The following is an 18430-nucleotide window of genomic DNA, read 5'->3' as shown; positions in this document are numbered from 1 at the left end:
AAGCCTAGACATATAAGAGGAGATTAACTACATCTCATTGATTCAAAGCAGAAAGAGATGAATGTAGAGCTAAAGAGTGAAAAGAAAGAATAGAAGAATTTCAAGAAGAAAAAGAAGGCTCTATGGGCCAACCCAGATTCAAATGAATCAAGTTCATCAGATGAAGAGGTGAACATTTGCCTTATGACAGGAGTAGAAATGGATTGTTATTCTCAAGAGGTATGTGATAATATTTCTTATGAAGAATTAGATGATGCTTTTAATCAATTAGTTATTGAATATAAAAAATTAAAAAGAAAATATAATATTTTAGAAAAAGAGCATAAAAATTTAGATATGCATTTTAATGAGTTAAAAAATGAATGTGATGATTTGAAAAATAAAAATAGTTCTTTATTAGATCATTCTTTACTTGTTTATAAACTTGAAAGAGAAAGTATTCTATTAAAAGCAAGATATAGATTTGTGCATGAAATCACATGTTTATTATAAAGTTCCATCAAGTACAACATCAAACAAAAATTCTTCTTATATGTCACATAGATATTATATAAAGCCATATATAAACATTAATATTTGATGTAATAATTGTGGTAGAAAAGGACATAACCCATTTGATTACTATGCTCATAGATAAAAGAATGCTAAACAATCATCTTTTGTATGGGTTCCAAAAAATACAAGCACTTTATATACCATTCATAATAGATATCATACTACTCATTTAGAATGTGGACCCAAAAATATTTGGGTTTCAAAAGTTAACATTTGGTTTTCTTTTGTAGGAATGCATTCAAAGTAAAATCAATGAAGGCATATAATACTTAGACAATGGATGTTCAGGACATATGACGGGTGATAAAGTAAAATTCTCTACATTAGAATCAAGAGATGGAGGATATGTCGCATATGGAGATAATGCAAAAGAAAAGATTATTGGCATTGGATCCATATGTAACAACTCTATGACTTTAGAAAAAGTCTTATTTATTTCTGGTTTAAAACATAACTTAATATCAATTAGTCAATTATGTGATAAAGGTTTAAATGTTTCTTTTATGCTTCACATTGTATTATTAGAAATAATGAAACTATTTTACTTATAGAAAATATACATAAAAATATTTATTTAATTTATTTAGAGAATAAAAATGATGTAAATTTTAATTTACTTTATATGAAATCTACAAATAATGATGTTTAGTTATGGCATAAAAGGCTATGTCATGCCAATATTCACATTTTAAATAAAATTTTTAAACTTGATTCAGTAGTTAGTTTACCAAAAATTAATTTTCATTTTGGTTATATATGTGATGCATGCATTCATGGTAAACATATGAAAAGTTCATTCAAGAGTTAAAATATAGTTTCTATGAGAGGACCTTTAAAATTATTATACATGAACTTATTTGGGCCAATTAACACAACTAGTTTAGGTGGTAAAAATTATGGATTTGTTATTGTAGATGATTATTCAAGATACACATAAGTATTATTCTTAGCTAATAAAATTGATGTATTTGATGATTTCAAAAAATTTGCTAAGTATATTCAAAGAGAACAAGATTATTTGATTCATAGATTTTAAATATATCACGATGGAAAATTTGAAAATAAATTATTTAAAAATTATTGTGATGAAAATGAAATTATACATAATCTTTTGGCTCTTAGGACTCCTAAAAAAAATGTAGTTGAAAGAAAAAAATCATACTTTGGTAGAATTAGCAAGATCAATGTCAGATGAATATAAACTTCCAAAGTAATTTTGGGCAGAAGCGATAAACACTGTATGTTGTGTTACAAGTAGAGTTTATTTAAGTCCAATTCTTAAAAAGGCTCCTCATGAATTTTTTTTGAAAAGAAACATAAGATTAGTAATTTACATGTTTTTAGATGTAAGTGTTTTATTTTAAATAATGATAAGGATTCTTTAGGTAAATTTAATAGTAAGGATGATGATGGTATATTATTAGGATATTTAATTTTTAAAAAATCTTTTAGAGTTTTTAATAAGAGAAAATTAATTTTTGAAGAATATGTTCATATAATTTTTGATGAAAACCATATATATTTAATAAGAAATGATTTGAATGATGATGATATTGAGAATATAAAGAAAATAAATTTGGAAGAAGAGGAGGATGATTCATTGCCTAAAGAACAAAAATATAATAGAAATCATCCAAAATAATTAATAATTGATGATCCTTCCCAAGGTGCTAAGAAGACGGGAAACCTTAGGGATGAGGTAGAACATTCTACATTTCTATCAGAAATTAAACCTAAAAATATAGATGAAGCTTGATAAGATAATTTTTAGATAATTTCTATGGAATAGGAACTTAACCAATTTATAAGAAATGATGTTTGGGAGTTAGTTACAAGGCCTCATTATCAAAATATAATTGGAACTAAATGGGTTTATAAAAATTAACTAGATTACTCAAGAAGTATTATCAGAAATAAAGGTAGATTAGTTGCACAAGGGTACACACAAATAGAAGGAATAGACTTTGAAGAATCTTTTGCACTCGTAGCAAGACTAGAAGCCATTAGATTACTCCTAGCCTTTACTTGTTTTAAGGACTTTAAACTTTTTTAAATGGATGTCAAAAGTGCATTTTTGAATGGTATATTGATCAAGATGTATTTGTAGAATAACCGTCAAGTTTTAAAAGCATTAATTTTCCTAATCATGTATATAAATTAGTGAAAGTATTATATGGTTTAAAATAGGCTCCATGTGCTTGGTATGATAAGTTAAGTAACTTTTTAATTGAACATAATTTTAGAACATGTAAGGTAGATATAACTCTTTTTATCAAAAATATTAGAGATGATTTGATTATTATACAGATTTATGTTAATGATATATTATTTGGAAGTACAAATAAAAATTTATGCCATTAGTTTTCCTCATTAATGTTGAAAGAATTTAAAATGAGTATGATGAGAGAACTCACCTTTTTTTTAGGACTTCAAGTAAAACAAGTAGTCTGACACATTCTTATGTTAAACCAAGTACATAAATGAATTGTTAGAAAAGTTTGATATGAAGAGATTCAAATTGAATAAAACTCCTATAAGCCCATCAACTAGACTTAATTTAGATGAATCAAGAAAACTAATAGATCAAAAACTTTATAGTAATACTTCTAGTCAGCATGATATTATTGTTTATTATATGTTTATGTGCAAGATTTCAAGCTAATCCTAAGGAATCACACTTAACAATAGTTAAGCGAATATTATACTATTTAATTAGAACTCATAAGTTAGGCTTATAGTATCCCAAAAATTTATTATCATGTAATCTAGTTGCATATTATGATGTAGACTATATTGGTTGTAAAGTTGATAGAAAAAGCATATCTAGAACTTGTCAATTTTTAGGATCGTCTCTTATTTCTTAGTCTTCTAGAAAATAAAAATCAATTGCTCTATCCACTGTTGAAGCAAAATAAGTAGATACAGGAAGGTGTGTTGCTCAAGTCTTATGGCTAAAGCAATAAATAGAATATTTTGGAATTAAACTTAAAAATATTCCCATTAAATGTGATAATACAAGTGCTATAAGTTTAACAAAAAATCTTATACAACATTTACGAACTAAACATATAGAGATTAAATACCATTTTATTAGAGATCATATTAATAAAGGTGATGTGAATATAGATTTTGTAAACACAGATTCTCAAATAGCTCATATTTTTACAAAATCTTTAGCTGAAGAGATATTTTGCATGTTAAGACGTATGCTCGGGATGTTAGATCCTAACATTTAAACTTCTTTTATATTTTTAATTATTCTTTTAGATGTTGTCAAAGGGAGAGAAGAATAATATATATTGATTATAATTCATTTTACATGTATATATTTAGAGGGAGAATTATTTTGTTTAGCAAATTAACATTCAAAAATATTTCTAACTTATCATATATATTTTTCGAATGCTTAAAAGTTATGATGAAAGGTAAAAATGCACCTTTGTTATAACTATACCCAACATAAGTTTGTCATCCAAAAAAAGGGGAGATTGTTGATATTATCTATCTCATGACCTATTTTAGAGAGTTTAAAGATAACAAACATATGCTTGGATGTTATAATTTGTGCTAAATATTTCAAGTGTAATGATGTGCATAGTAATTACTTATGAGATTTGCATTGCATAGCTCAACTTCAATGAAATATTGAGATTAAGATGGATCAAGACGGACAACTTGAAGGACTTTATACTATTGTAGGAGTATGTTAGTGGTCCATTAATATTTACTTGCATGATTTGATTTGCTCACAATCTAAATATCTATTAACTATATATTAATTTTGATATAGAAATCTATAAGATTTCTTTATTAAATAAATTTTATAACCTTCATTGATTATATAATTATTATCAAATATATAAAGTTATATAATTCGAGAAATTAAAGATAATAAGCTTATATGATAATACTTTTATTATTTATTTATTTTAAATTCACTTTTTTCATATCTATTTATTAATGTATGAATAATTTTATATAAATTACATTATATTATTATATTAACATTCAATATATCCTTAAATATTTGAAAATATGCATAAGTTTGTATTTTACTGAATATGATTTTTTTTGATAGATTTGTGGTAAAATTTTTATTGCATTAGATTATTTGGATTATATAGATAGATATTGACAGGTTATATGACTCATTGAATTTCATTTGAATTTATAATTAATTTCCAAATATTATTTAATTTTAATATAATCTGCTGGTAGACATTTTTTGCATTATTTTGGATGTATCTAAAGACTTTTTGACTTTTTCATGTGGCTAGCCATTTTATAGCCATTTGAATCTCATATCTATTTAGTATAAATGAATTCTTAATCAAATATAATATTATTAGTTCATAAATCAATAATAGATTAATAGTTTTATTCAAATTTGGTTTTACTTATCATTTTCCTTTAAATACCTCTCTTCTTCTAATTCTTCATATAAGTGCTGCTAAAAAAAAAATGAAATCTCCAGCAATTCTTCCATTCTTCATTTCTTCTTTACATGCTAAATCTTGGGAGGATAAACTTTGATTGTTATTCTTAGAGCTCTTTTCATTTGCAAGATAGAATTCTTAGTTGGAAAGCTTCAACACACACAACTGAGTAACATCTCTTGGAGTTCTTGAGTTTGCTTTCCTTCACTAAATCTTTACTTGCTATTCTTTTAGTTTTCACCATATATTTCTTTCTTGAATATATTTATTATTTGGTGAAATGCTAGTTGATAAGTTTTATATTAAGTTTTCTATATTATAACTTTTAAATCCCTAAAGTTAGCAAAGTAAGTATTTTTATTTTTTTTAAATGTGGCATAGATTTACATTAAAAATCTAATACATTTTTTTATTTGAAGAGTTAAAGTTTAAATCAGAAATATTATATTTTTATTTAAAATATTATTCTTATTTTAAATAAAATATAAATTTATCTTAATGTGAGCAAATTAATATTTCATTTGCAAGTAGCGAGGTGATTAAAATCGATTTGTAAGATCTTCTCAAATATTGTGGATATTTTATTGCAAGCTAATTTAAGCTTATTTTATTTCTATCAAATTATTTTTTTTATTTTTTTATCTAAGACATTTGGCTTAGTAAATTTTTAATTCTAATTAGATCGGGTTATACTCGTCCGTGTATGAGAGTACTTAGGTTATAAAGAATTTATTTGGTTTAAAAAAGTGAGGTTTATAAAGCAAACATGGGATTAGAGAATTTTAACCTGAGAGTTGGCTAGCATTGATGTAGGTTGGATTGGAATCCGAGCCAAATCATGTAAAAATATTGTGCCTCTTATTTTTATTTCTTGCATCTATTTTTCTTTATCTTTTTCATAAAAATTGTATGATTTCTCACTCTTTTCAAAATAGTTTTAAAATAATTTTAATTTCCTTCTTTTAATAAAAATTTTAAAATTCCCAATTCACCCCCCTCTTGGGGTGCCATAGTCATCCAACAGTTTGATTATACGTTAGATCTACCCCTACGCTAGGGATGATTTATACTAATTCAATCTTATGCAGATGGTCATACTTATAAAGGGCATTGACTAAAGGGGGCAAAAATAATTAAGCATTAAAACTAATGTTATTTTTTGTAGATGCTTCAAAAATTGCTAGGTCCCCCTTTAAATTAAAAGAGTGTGGCCAAGTGTGTTTACTTTTTTATGCATATATAAACTACTTGGAATTTTCTATTAGGATAACCTTGCAGGTAGAGTTTGAGTCTAGATTTTTCTCTTTTGATTGTGAAGTAATTTGTAAAAGTATAGAGTTGTGAAAGTCTTCAAAAGTAGGACATTTGAAATATTAGGTACCCAAAGGGAAAAAGAAAGTCCCTTCATAGGGAATTTCTTATTCATTTGGGTACCCTTTTGAAGGAAAAACCATATGAAGACCAAAAGAAACTCTCTAGATGCCAGCCTTACTTCCAAAATCTTAGCATCCCATCCATCTTTCATAAAGACTAGACATCATAGATTTTATATACTTAGGGGTTAGTTGGTTTTTTTTTAGGAAGGATATGAGCCCATAACGCATTAGCTAGGATACAGGTGTTAGTGTTGCATAGAACACTAACCCCACCTTAGATCTAGGATTCAAGGCTACTATATTTGGTGTCCTATAGTAAGCCTCATCGGTGGGTAGATTCCCTATTCTTCAGGGGTTATAAATCTTGGTTATTTACGTCACATGAATGACACCACCTCCATCCTTCTTTCTCATATGCTTTGAGTGCATTACTTTTCTTTTCTCCATTTTCTTCTCATTACCCTTGTCCCTCTAGATGTTGATCTGAGCCGTGTGTGTTGACTAAGCCAAATTGAACCTTTCTTTCCATTTGAGTAGGATTTTCTAGTCTTCCATATGTGCCAATTCAATCTGAGAGTATAATCTAGGATCCTTAATCAAGAGTCTTCTAAGGCCCTGGCTTGGGTTGTAATTAACAAAACACCTAATTAGAAAAATTTGGGTCTTCCTTCTCCTCATCCTCATCATATAATATCCTCTCTGTCTAAGCTACCAAATAGAAGGATCATAAGAAGGGATAGATGGAAATTGAAGCTAATTAGGATGCTCCAAAAAGGGCAACATTCTAATAAGAGCATTATTAAAGTCAACAATGTATCTATAATACATTTCCTAATGGTCCATATTATGGGCCATCCTCATCCTTATCTCAAACTACCAATCTTTAGATTCTTCCCAAAAAAGAGTAATATCTTCCATCTTTTTGCTTAATTCAGCCACTTGATCTCCCAAAGTTTTTGGAATTCTAGCATTTATATTGTAGTTACTACTAGGCCTTCAAAATCCCTAAAGTTTATAGATTTTATTAATTCCCAGAGAGTTGAAAAGGACTCACTTATCCCTAACATAGCTTTTGTTATCCACTACCTCCTTTCCATTAGTGAAAAATTCTCTGACCACATTTATAATGGCAGCAAAGGGTCACAAAAAATTTTCCAACCCATACTCGCAATAATTTTCATGATTGTGTAGCTTGGATTCTAAAAACCCCTCTCTCTCTCTTTTTTTTTTTTTTTTTTGAAGAAATGCAAATTGCAATAAAAGAAGAAAACCTAATATAATCTAAAAAGAAAAAGCAGACCCATTAAAACTACCATAATGGATATGCAATCCACTAAATTCAATTTTAGATTCATTGGGGTGATGGGGATACCAAATATTAAAACAACCTAAAAGGTTGGTTAGTATCCCAGCTTTCCCAAAAGATGGAAAATGAAATCTACTAAAAATCCCATATTTCATAATAATGGTTTTAAAAAGGTGTAAGAAGCATATAAGCAAAACAAGTAAAAGATAACTAGTTACAAGAAAAATTAAAATAACTTCTAAACCAGCTATCCAAACATCATCGAAGTCCCTATCAATCTTAGGGTCCAACAAGCTCCAAACAACATCTTCATAAGCAAAGTCATATAAACTAAAAATCGTCATCACATCCATAATACTGGAAAGAACAACACCAGTGATATTCCAATGTAAAGCCATAACATCGACGATCACCTCAAGAAACTAATAACCGGCCTCATCAATGCCAAAACCAACCAAACTTATAATCATCACCATTCTCATCACATAGACAAGAGAGAAACTAAAAAACTTCAAGTCCTTCAAATCTTTAAACAATAAGATTTGATCTTCAAAGAACAATTGAAAAGAAATAGACCAAACAACCACCTCGTCATTACCGACATCAACCAACAAACACCTCAATAAAGTCAATCCATGGCTAGAAGCTCTAACATCAATAGGCCAAGAGATGACCTCAAACAGAACTTGATCCTCATGGATCAAAGAAATAACAATGGCAATACCAAAAACCTTCTTCCAAATATAATCCCAAAAACCTTTGAGAACCAGCCAAATCCATCTCAAGAAAATCCTAGGTTCAATCGTCAAACACCAGGAAATATCATATCCAAGAACAAAGTCAAGGTTATTAAGAAACCCAATAAAAAACAAATGACAATTACCAAAAAACTTCTCAGGGTTTTTTAAAGCCAAACAATCATTCAAGAAGTCTTCTTCCAAATGTTTCCCCATGAGATTCAAAGGCAAAATCAACCACCAAAAAGAATTCTTGAAATAAAAATTTAACTCACCATCGGGCAAACAAAAATCCTTATCGAAGATCACAACCAGAATTATAAGCTTACCATCTTCAATCAAGAATTTAGCCTCTGAATAAAAATCACAATCAGAAACTGATGGATGGAGAACTGAAATCCAGCTAAGATCCATCAAACCCATCTTGGAATCCACTATATCTCTACTCAGATCGTTCAAAGACCCTCCGTCAGACATCCAGGCCGACGGAGAACATCCGATCTCCACGGATTCTACCAAAATCACAAAGATCTCTCTTCATCGCTCTTCGTCTAAATCGCGAAGATCTAAAAACCCCTTTCATGAATCAAATATTTGGTCACAACTAAATTAGTAAATCTAAATTCTACATAAGTAGAAATGAATCTATTTTATCAAAAGAAGAGAAGCCCTCTTCTTTGAAAGCATTTTAGTGGTCATTTATCTTGAGAGGATTATAAAGAAGAAGAGATTGAAGGAAATGATATGTTGTGAATGAAATGAAAAATGTAATCCCATTTTACAACTTGATAGAGTGTTGCAGAAATATGAGAAATGATGTCATGGCACTCCATGCATAAATAAGATGACAAAATGGTCAAATTTATAGGCGATGCAGTGGTCCTGGCCATATGGTGTAGCGAGGCTATTTTTGGAAATTTGTAACATCACTTTGGAATTATTCACCACTATGATGTTTGACATGTGTAATCATATAGACGCTTATGTCATTAACCATCATGACGCTATTAATGAAACAATAATGAAAAATTAATGACATCGCGGGATTAGCTATCAGTGCTGTAGTTCTTACAAAAGTTTCATAATCAAAGTTATGAATATTTAATATTCTTTTGCTTGATAGAACCACACTTTTTTTGTATGATTGGGTGCTATGAAGCTCAATCAATCAGTGTTACGGTGCCAATCAACCAAGAAAATAATGGTTCTAAATGATCATTTCTCAAGGTTTAGAAATGCAACACTTATTTTCAAATTTGTTATTACAAATATGATCCAAGCACTATGATTTCAATGATAATAATTTTTTTTTTATGTTACTGCTTTCTCCTATGTATATAATATTTTATTTTATTTATGTGTAATAACATTTCAAAAAATTAGTCCACCATTCACTAGTAATTCTGATAAGCTCAAGACTAGGTAGACTATGGTTACAGTCAATTTTCATTTTATTCTATATTTTTTCCTTTCCTGAGTCGTATCATGTAATTTGGTGGATATCATTACTGAGTAACCATATACACATATAAGGGAGAGAGAAAAATATTTTTTGAGAGATCTTTTTAAGTACATCGTACTGTATGATTTTGGCTTTATATTGTACGACCTTATTTTGTACTATATGATTCTAATTAGTACTGCATAATCTGTTATGCTCTATCAAAACCCTAGCCACTAGAGGTTAAGAAAGACACTAATTATATGCTAATTATATAGTATAATTTAGTTTTTATTATACATCATAATTAAAATCTTTCTTAATTAATCCCTTAATATGAGGAAAATCAAATCATTGACAATTATTATAAACAATCATATTATACGTATAGTCCATATTGTACGATTGTCTGTATATTAAATTGGTCATCCAGAAGATCTTTCTAAATGAAATCCATAATTTTTATAATGATCATTTTAAATGATGTCCATAATTCTGGATGATCTATAATGTACAAAGATGGTGGTCCAAAATGAATAAAAGGAATTTCTATAGTTCGTACCATACAATGTTTGGATTGTACTATACAAAATATTATAAAGGTTGAACATTTCATCTACACGACCTTGTTGTACGAGTCTGAATTTCACTAATCATACGGTACGATACATATTGTATTATATAAATAAAAGATGGATTTATTGAAATTTAGGGTTTCTTGAAGCCCACTACTTAAGATTTTCTAATACTCTTATTAGAAAATGTTTGGCTATTGAGACTTCAGGAGAGAGAGAGCCTTGAGGGAGAAAAGAAAGAAAGCTTTATGAGAAGAGAGAGAGAGAGAGAGAGAGAGATTTTATGAGGGAGAAGTTGTGAGAGGGCTCACAAGGTTGCTCCAAGCAAGAATCTTGCCTAGTATCTTCAAGCGTCTACCTGAATTCTTTGTGGCTCTAGAGAAGTTCTTTAGCAAAGATAGTGGTTCTCTAACCATCACCTAGAGGGTAAAAATAGAGTTATGGTTCTCTAATCTTCACCTGGAGGGAGAAAATAGAGTTATGGTTCCCTAATCATCACCTGGAGGGTGAAAATAGATTTGTGGTTCTCTAACCAACACCTGAAGGGTAAAATAGAGTGGAGGTTCTCTACCTATAAAAGACTCACATTTCTCTGCTACATCGGTGTGATTAAGCAGCATCTATACAGGATTTTCTGCCTTGATGTGGCAACAAAAGAAGAGTCACTATTATTTAGTGCAATAATTAGAGAGAGAGTCTCCAAGGAGTGGATGTAGGTCAGGTTGACTAAATCACTATAAATTATGGTATATTCATTCTAATTATTTTTTATACTTTATTTTTTATAATTATATGCGTGGTTCAAAAATCTATTTTATTTCATTATTGTTAAATTTTTTTTATTTTTATATCCGCTGTATTGATTATCGTGTGTGGGTTTGAAAAATTTTTTAAAGAATTTTTTTAAGTAAATATTTTTTTAAAATATCTAATTCATCTTCCCTCCTTATTTGCCTCGGGCTAGTTCTTAAAGGTCTAACAACCTTCATGAACTTTCAAGTGGTATTAGAGCAAGATTCATAAATTAAGTTTTAGAAAACTTTTGAAAAAAAATTAATGACTAACTTTGAAAATTGTAATACTATAGAAGGATATTCAATCACACGATCATCTCTATTTGATAATATTCCTTTTGATTAAGCCCAACTGAACACTAAATGCCTAAATAATTTCTTTTATGCTATGAAATCTAAAAATTATATATGTGTACTACATGTACTACTATTAAAGAAATTTGGGGTAGATTATGCATTACTTACTAAGGAAAAAGTGAAGTGAAACAAACTAGATTAAATTTTTCGCTCCATGAATATAAACTCTTTCACATGAAACCTAGCAAATCTATATCTGAACTATATACTAGGTGTGCACAAATCATCGCATATCTCTATTTTTTAGGTAAAAAATTATCAAATTCTAAAAAAGTAAATAAGATTATGTATTGTTTACCTTAAAATAATATTGTTATTACTGAATTCAAGGATCTAAATGTTTATTCTATTGATAACTTGCTTGGATCACTCATTGCGTATGAGTAAGGAGTGAGACAAAGATAGCTTAATGCAGGAAAAAGAAAGAAGGAAAAAAACTGTAGCTATAAAGGTTAATGATTCAAACAATTTGTCTTATGAAGAAAAGGTAGATATCACACTGATGGCTCGACAGTTCAAAAGCTTTCTGAAGAAAATGCAAAAGTGATAAAAGCATTGGAGCAAAGGTTAAAATTATAAAAATTCTAATGCTTCTTCTAATATTATCTGTTATGAATGTAGGAGACTAGGGCACATTAAAACTAATTGCCCATATCTTAAAAATCACCAAAGCAAGGAGAAGATTAAATAAAAAGCTAAGTTCTATAAAGATAAGCAAATATCTCATAAAGCCTTTTTAGCCAACTCCACTTCAGATTCATATAGAATATAAGCAAAAGAAGAGGTGTCAAGTTTGTGTTTAATGGTAAATAACTATCTTGATTTGTTTAATAAAGACGAGGTATGTCAACTTTAATACGATGAATTACTTGATGTTTTAGAAATGATTCATGATTCTTACATGAAACTAAAAAAGAAGCACGGTAGTTTGAAAACTGAATGCTCAATTCTTGAAAAAGAAAATGAAATGCTCAAAAAAGATGGTTCTGATTTAGATAAAGATCATACAGCTTTACTGGATAAGTTTAATAAGATGAATAAGAAATTTACTATTTTATCTAAAACACAAGATTATTTAAAAGTATTGCATCTTGATTTAGAAAAATCATTTAAAGAGTTAGAAGAATTAGTTAATATTTTGGATCTTAGTGAGCACTCTTTAAAAATTAAAATAATTGCTCTTAAAATTGCTAATGAAATTTTATTAGAAAAAATAAAGGCTTTTCAAATTAAACTTATTCTTAAGTACTCATTTAGTTATGCATCTCATAAACTTAGGAATTGGAATCATAACTATCATAGGTTAGTTATCCCTTTTCTTGATATTAGATGTTTTTCTTGTGGCATGTTAGGACACATTAGCCAAACTTGCACAATCCACCGTTGAACATATTTAGTGTGGAGGCCTAAGTTGCATCAAACACAACATAACATGCATTCTGATGATTTATCCAAATTCAAGAAGGGACCCAAACTCACTTGGGATCCCAAAACTGTTCTTCCATGATCTTTAGATTTAAGAGCTTTTACATGAGACCCAGTGGGAGCATGTGATTTTCAGGCTTGATATTTATTTCCTGTCACTTGAAAAACCATTCGTGAGTTTCTCAACATATATGTTTTATCTTATATTTTTGTTTATTTATGACTTTATTTAATATTTTTCTTTTTACTCAATTTGTTTATATTAATGATTTTATTTTTGTTCTTATTTTGTTATTTTGGTTTTGTTGTTATCATTCTTTATGATTATGTCTTGATCATCACATAAGCCACTTTATTGAATCTCACTATTCTTTTCCTGCAAAATAAAAATATGATCATCTATCATATTGTACAAACCACCTTCGTACTGTACGATCCATATAATATTGCTTTGATCATAACCCTTGACTTAATGGATGAACCATATTGAATCTATGATTGACAATCGTATTGTATAAACACCTGTTCTTCTGGATGATATACATTTCAATCAAGATTGGGATGAATTCATTTTGATTGATATGACATTTATTTTTGATCATATTATACGAACACCTGTTTATATTATATGAACCTTTTAGTCAAAGGTTGCACTGCCTGACTCCTTGGGACGATCTCCCTGTCTATAATCATCTTATATAGTGTATGTTCATATTGTAAAATCAGACAAACTTATTAACCTATCGTCTAGCTGAATTGATTACTCATGATCGTCCCATACGATCTCACAATTATATTATACGATCTCTTGGAATTCTTTTTAAACAACCCTAATTCATTCAAATTCTTCACACAATCCTTCTAATCTATTTTCTTATAATCCCAATCTGTGTAATGGGTGGTGGTGGAAAGCGTATTCACCAAAGCCATGCTACTTCCTCCTCTCATAACCCTACTGATGATCATTTTCTATCGGCTTCCAATGAGGCTGCTTACTATAAATACAAAGAAGCCAAGATCATTCCTTCTAAGCTTCTTAATCAATAAGCCTTAAACTTTATAGTAATGAACCTTTTCAATTTCACTACACTTCAATTCCTTCTGACATTGGCCTATCCTTTCCACTATGAAATCTTTTACGAGTTCCTTGCAAATCTTAGGATCAGTGGGGATTCAACTGTAATGTCTTCTCCTATTTGTAGTCAAAATGTGATAATAACCAAAGAGGATATAGGAATCCATCCTGAGCTAAACACCCAAGGAAATAGACCCCTTTCCATGGCCTCCATATCTAATTTTTATTGGAGTGCTATAAATCTCCTGCTACGAAATGTTGCTCTGAACTAACACCAACCTTTGGTTCACACTGTTAATCAAAATGCCAAGGTTATCCAGTACGTTCTAAGAATATTAGTCATCCTTAAAGTTGGAGATCGGGTAAACATCACTCCCTTACTTTCAATTATCACTAACTTCATAATGTTAAACACCCAAATGGATGAAGACCAAATGTTAATGAATTACATCCAAATCTCACTTCCATTTGACTCTCATCTACTAGAAGAAAGAAAAACATCACTCTAGGACATGTGATTGGGTATATCTTGGATAAAAACTTATAGCATCACATATCATGCTCCTCCTAACCACACTCCAATATTCCTTTCATATGCCTCCTTTTGTATTCTTTTTTATAGGGAATAAGAGCCAGAATGTCCTCTATTTAATAAAGAATGAGATGATGCCCCTGTAGTTGATCCTACACCGCACCACCTCCTCACCACTACCCATATGAGGAGTTGATTCAACATTTTGATAGACTTGAGACTTGCCAGGATCAAAATAGTAAACCCATCATGATAATGATATGGGTTAGTTCAGGGAGCAATTTGGAATTATCCAATACTAGTTCACCTCCATTCAACATTAGTATAACAACTTTATTCAGTTCTTCCAATCACATCCACAACCACCATCTGATCAGGATCCACCTTTGCTTTAGTTATTTTTTGTTTATTTTGGTTTTGTTGTGTTATACTTTTCTTTTTTATGTTTTTGATTAATTTACTTTGTTTTGTAATGCATTTTTCTTTTAGTCATTCTTTTGTTATCAAATATTTTTCTTTTAATAATAATAATAAATATTTTGTGTTTACTTTATCTGTCAATTGATATTGTATTTCTTTCAAGTAGGTTCTTGTATTTCTTCTAATGTTGGGTGTTTTATGTGCTCTTTGCTTGAGAAATTTTCAGTCAAGAAACATCTTATTTCTATTGATCGTATTCCAGAAATTAAATTGTACTATATGACTTCTATCATACTGTATGAATGAACTCTTATTGCAATGCTCTTTTTTGGTTTTAATAAAAATACTTATATTCTTACTTAAATGTTAGATAAGAAATTGCTAACTTGATAAAAACTAAAAGAATAAAATTCATGAATTTATATATCTCTGTTTATTTCCTTAACATGTTAATTCTTTGTGTGAACTTAAAAATCTAAATTGAATTGGAGTTGAGATGGTTGAAATGAAAACATTCTCATTCAACAATATTTTTTATATCATGAATATATTCTACAATTTGATAAATGAGATTCATTATTTTTCATAAATCAAGCTATTTATTCATATTAGAAAGGCCAGGTTTTCTTTGTAGACTATTGCTCCCTAAATATAAGAGAGTGAGTTACTATTTTGTTCTTTTTGGAAGATAATCCTTATAACTGAGATTTTTAAAGATTTCGAAAGGAAGCAATTTGCAAAAAAAATCAAAAGAGGAAAAAAAATGAGCCTAAAATCAAAAGATGCACAATAACGCCAAAAATAAAAGACGCATAAAGTGTATCAAAAATAAAAGATGTGCAAGCACCAAAATTCAATACGAGCCATGAAATGAGCCTAACTTAAATTCGTTTTTCTTTCTAGTAAATCGTTAAATCTTAAGAAATTCCTAAATTTTATAATATGTTTAATACTTGATTTTTGAAAATCTTGGTTTTTTATTCATCACTTTTATAGTAATGTTATATTTGATATATTTCATGCTAGTAGTTTGCAAAGTTTCAATTTTCCTATCTAATTATAATTCTTGAATTAGATTTTTGCTTAAATAAAGGATTTTTTCTTTTGAAGATGTTAAGATGGGTATATAAATTCTAGAATCTAAATCATTTGGTTGTAATAAAATCAACACTTATCTTATTTGTCTTTTCTATTTGTAGAGTAAACTTATTACTTTTTGAAAAATGACCACGAGAGTTCTCAATTTATTTGATTATTTTTTTTATTTTACCTTGAGTTGTTAGTCATTTTCAATCTGTTTGTTTTAGGCTTTCCCATTTCTATTTATATTTTCCTTCCTATTCTTTTTTCTCTTTTTGTGATATCTAAAGGGAGATAAGTAATTAATTATTTGTTGTTGTTGTTGTTGTTTGCATATTATTTTTCTAAGAAAATCTTTTTACACTCCTTTTTCTTACAATTAGTATTCATCTAAGGGGGAATTTAGAGAAAAGTATCTTTTTAAAAATAAAATAATAATAATTGCCATCATTAAAAAGAAGGAGATTATTATAAATCAGATTCAAGTACTATAGTTTTGATGATAACAAATATTATTATGCCTATTACTACTTTCTCCTATTTCTGTGATATCTACAAGCATCTGTCTGGATTCTCTATGGCTCCGAAGAAGTTCTTCAACAAAGATCATGGTTCTTTGACCATCACCTGAAGGGTGAAAATAGAGTTGTGGTTCTCTGTCCATCACGTAAAGGATGAAAATAGAGTTGTAGTTCTCTTTTCATCACCTGGAGGGTGAAAATAGAGTTGTAGTTCTCTAATCATCACTTGGAGGGTGAGAATATAATTGAGGTTCTTTGCTTGTAAAAGAGTCACGATTCTCTGCCACACCGGGATTGTGAAACAATGTCTGTATAGGCTTCTCTACCTTGTTGTGGGAGCAAAAGGAGAGCCACAACTATTTAGTGCAATACTTGGATAGGAGTCTCCAAGGAGTGGATATAGGTTTTTTTTTTGAAAGAAATGCATCATATAGCATTAAACCCAAAAAGAAAACTAAGTACAAGTAATAAGGGGATCAAATTCTTCCTTGATTAAGCCTAACAACAAGGAAGGAATGCGATCAAAAGAAGAGCTATCAAAGAAAAAGCTATTCTCCAATGCCATAGTAGCACAACAATTTGCTACTTTATTACAATCTCTATAAGCATGGAGAAAGACAACCTTATTAAAATCATGTAAAAAACATAAATTCTTATGTGGCCACTTACCCACATTCTCCTTATTATCCTTCAAAGAATTCTGAATGAATTTGATGATATTCATATTATCACTTTCTATGATAAGCCCTTTACATTCCAACTGTTGCAACCCATGACCCCGAGTTTGAGATTTTGATGATGCCAAATAATGATTGTTTTGAAACAACTTTTCATTGGATATTATTTTATTTGCTATTGTCCTTGAGTACTAACATTTCAGGAAGATCACAAGTGACTCAGGATGAAAGGAAGACTCAAGAACGGGTGGATTAGGAGTATGAGTCAGATATTGTATTTTTCAATTTATTATATTTTTATTTTCTTGAGTCTGGCCGCAAAATGCATAAGAGTTTGAGCAACCATGCACACACACAGAGGGAGAGTTTGTTTTTAAATGTAAAATGTAATAGAATTTCTTCTCTGGAGATCGTACTGTATGATTTTAATTCGTACCGTACGATCCGATCTATGTGGACGATTCTGTGAATAGATCGTACTGTAAGAATATATTCGTACTGTACGATATGTTCAGATCCAAAACCCTAGCCGTAGTTTAGTTTAAGTAAGTGATTTTGCAACGAAAGTTTTTGTACTGTACGATTTATTTTAAATACTTACTTAAATTAACCAGTGATTAGTGCATGAAATCCAGGCTTAATTATAATTTGAACATCATACTGTACGAAACAATTCGTACAATACGATGAACAGAGATGAATTATAATCATCCTGAACGATAAGTTGTTTTTGTCTCATCATACTGTACGATGTATATCGTACCATACGATGAACAGAGACGATGTTTGATCGTCCCGACTATCGTCTTGTACGAACTGTGTTGTTATGGATCGTACCGTATGATTTATTATCGTACAGTACGAACATTTTTTGAACTGTTCGTAACACTTCGTACCAGGACAAAGTCTATTTATGAATATTGTATTATACGATTGTAGAACCGTACTGTATGATAGTAACGGCTACTTTAAGATTTCAGGGTTTTTGGAGCCCGTTTTATGTATAAAAAAAAATATTTTTTTTTTTAAAAAAAAATTATTACAGAGAGGGAGAACGTGGTTAGAGAGGGATTCCAAGGGAGAGATCTCTAGATAAGTTCTTTAGGGTTGAGAGAGGAAGGAG

General features: G+C 29.4%; 1 protein-coding gene across 1 annotated transcript in view; it reads right to left on the bottom strand.

Moving 5' to 3' along the window:
* Positions 1–14311: 14311 nt before the first annotated feature.
* The window catches only part of LOC110109803, a 5181-nt gene continuing 1062 nt past the window's right edge, over positions 14312–18430 (bottom strand). Inside the window, exon 2 of the mRNA XM_028694404.1 lies at positions 14312–14368. Coding sequence (XP_028550237.1) covers positions 14312–14368 — 57 coding nt within the window. The remainder of the gene's footprint in view (positions 14369–18430) is intronic.

Source organism: Dendrobium catenatum, unplaced genomic scaffold (assembly GCF_001605985.2).
Source record: "Dendrobium catenatum unplaced genomic scaffold, ASM160598v2 fragScaff_scaffold_481, whole genome shotgun sequence".
In the NCBI taxonomy this organism is placed as follows: domain Eukaryota; kingdom Viridiplantae; phylum Streptophyta; class Magnoliopsida; order Asparagales; family Orchidaceae; genus Dendrobium; species Dendrobium catenatum.
Note: the sequence above shows the minus strand (reverse complement) of the source record. Positions and strands in the feature narration are given on the sequence as shown.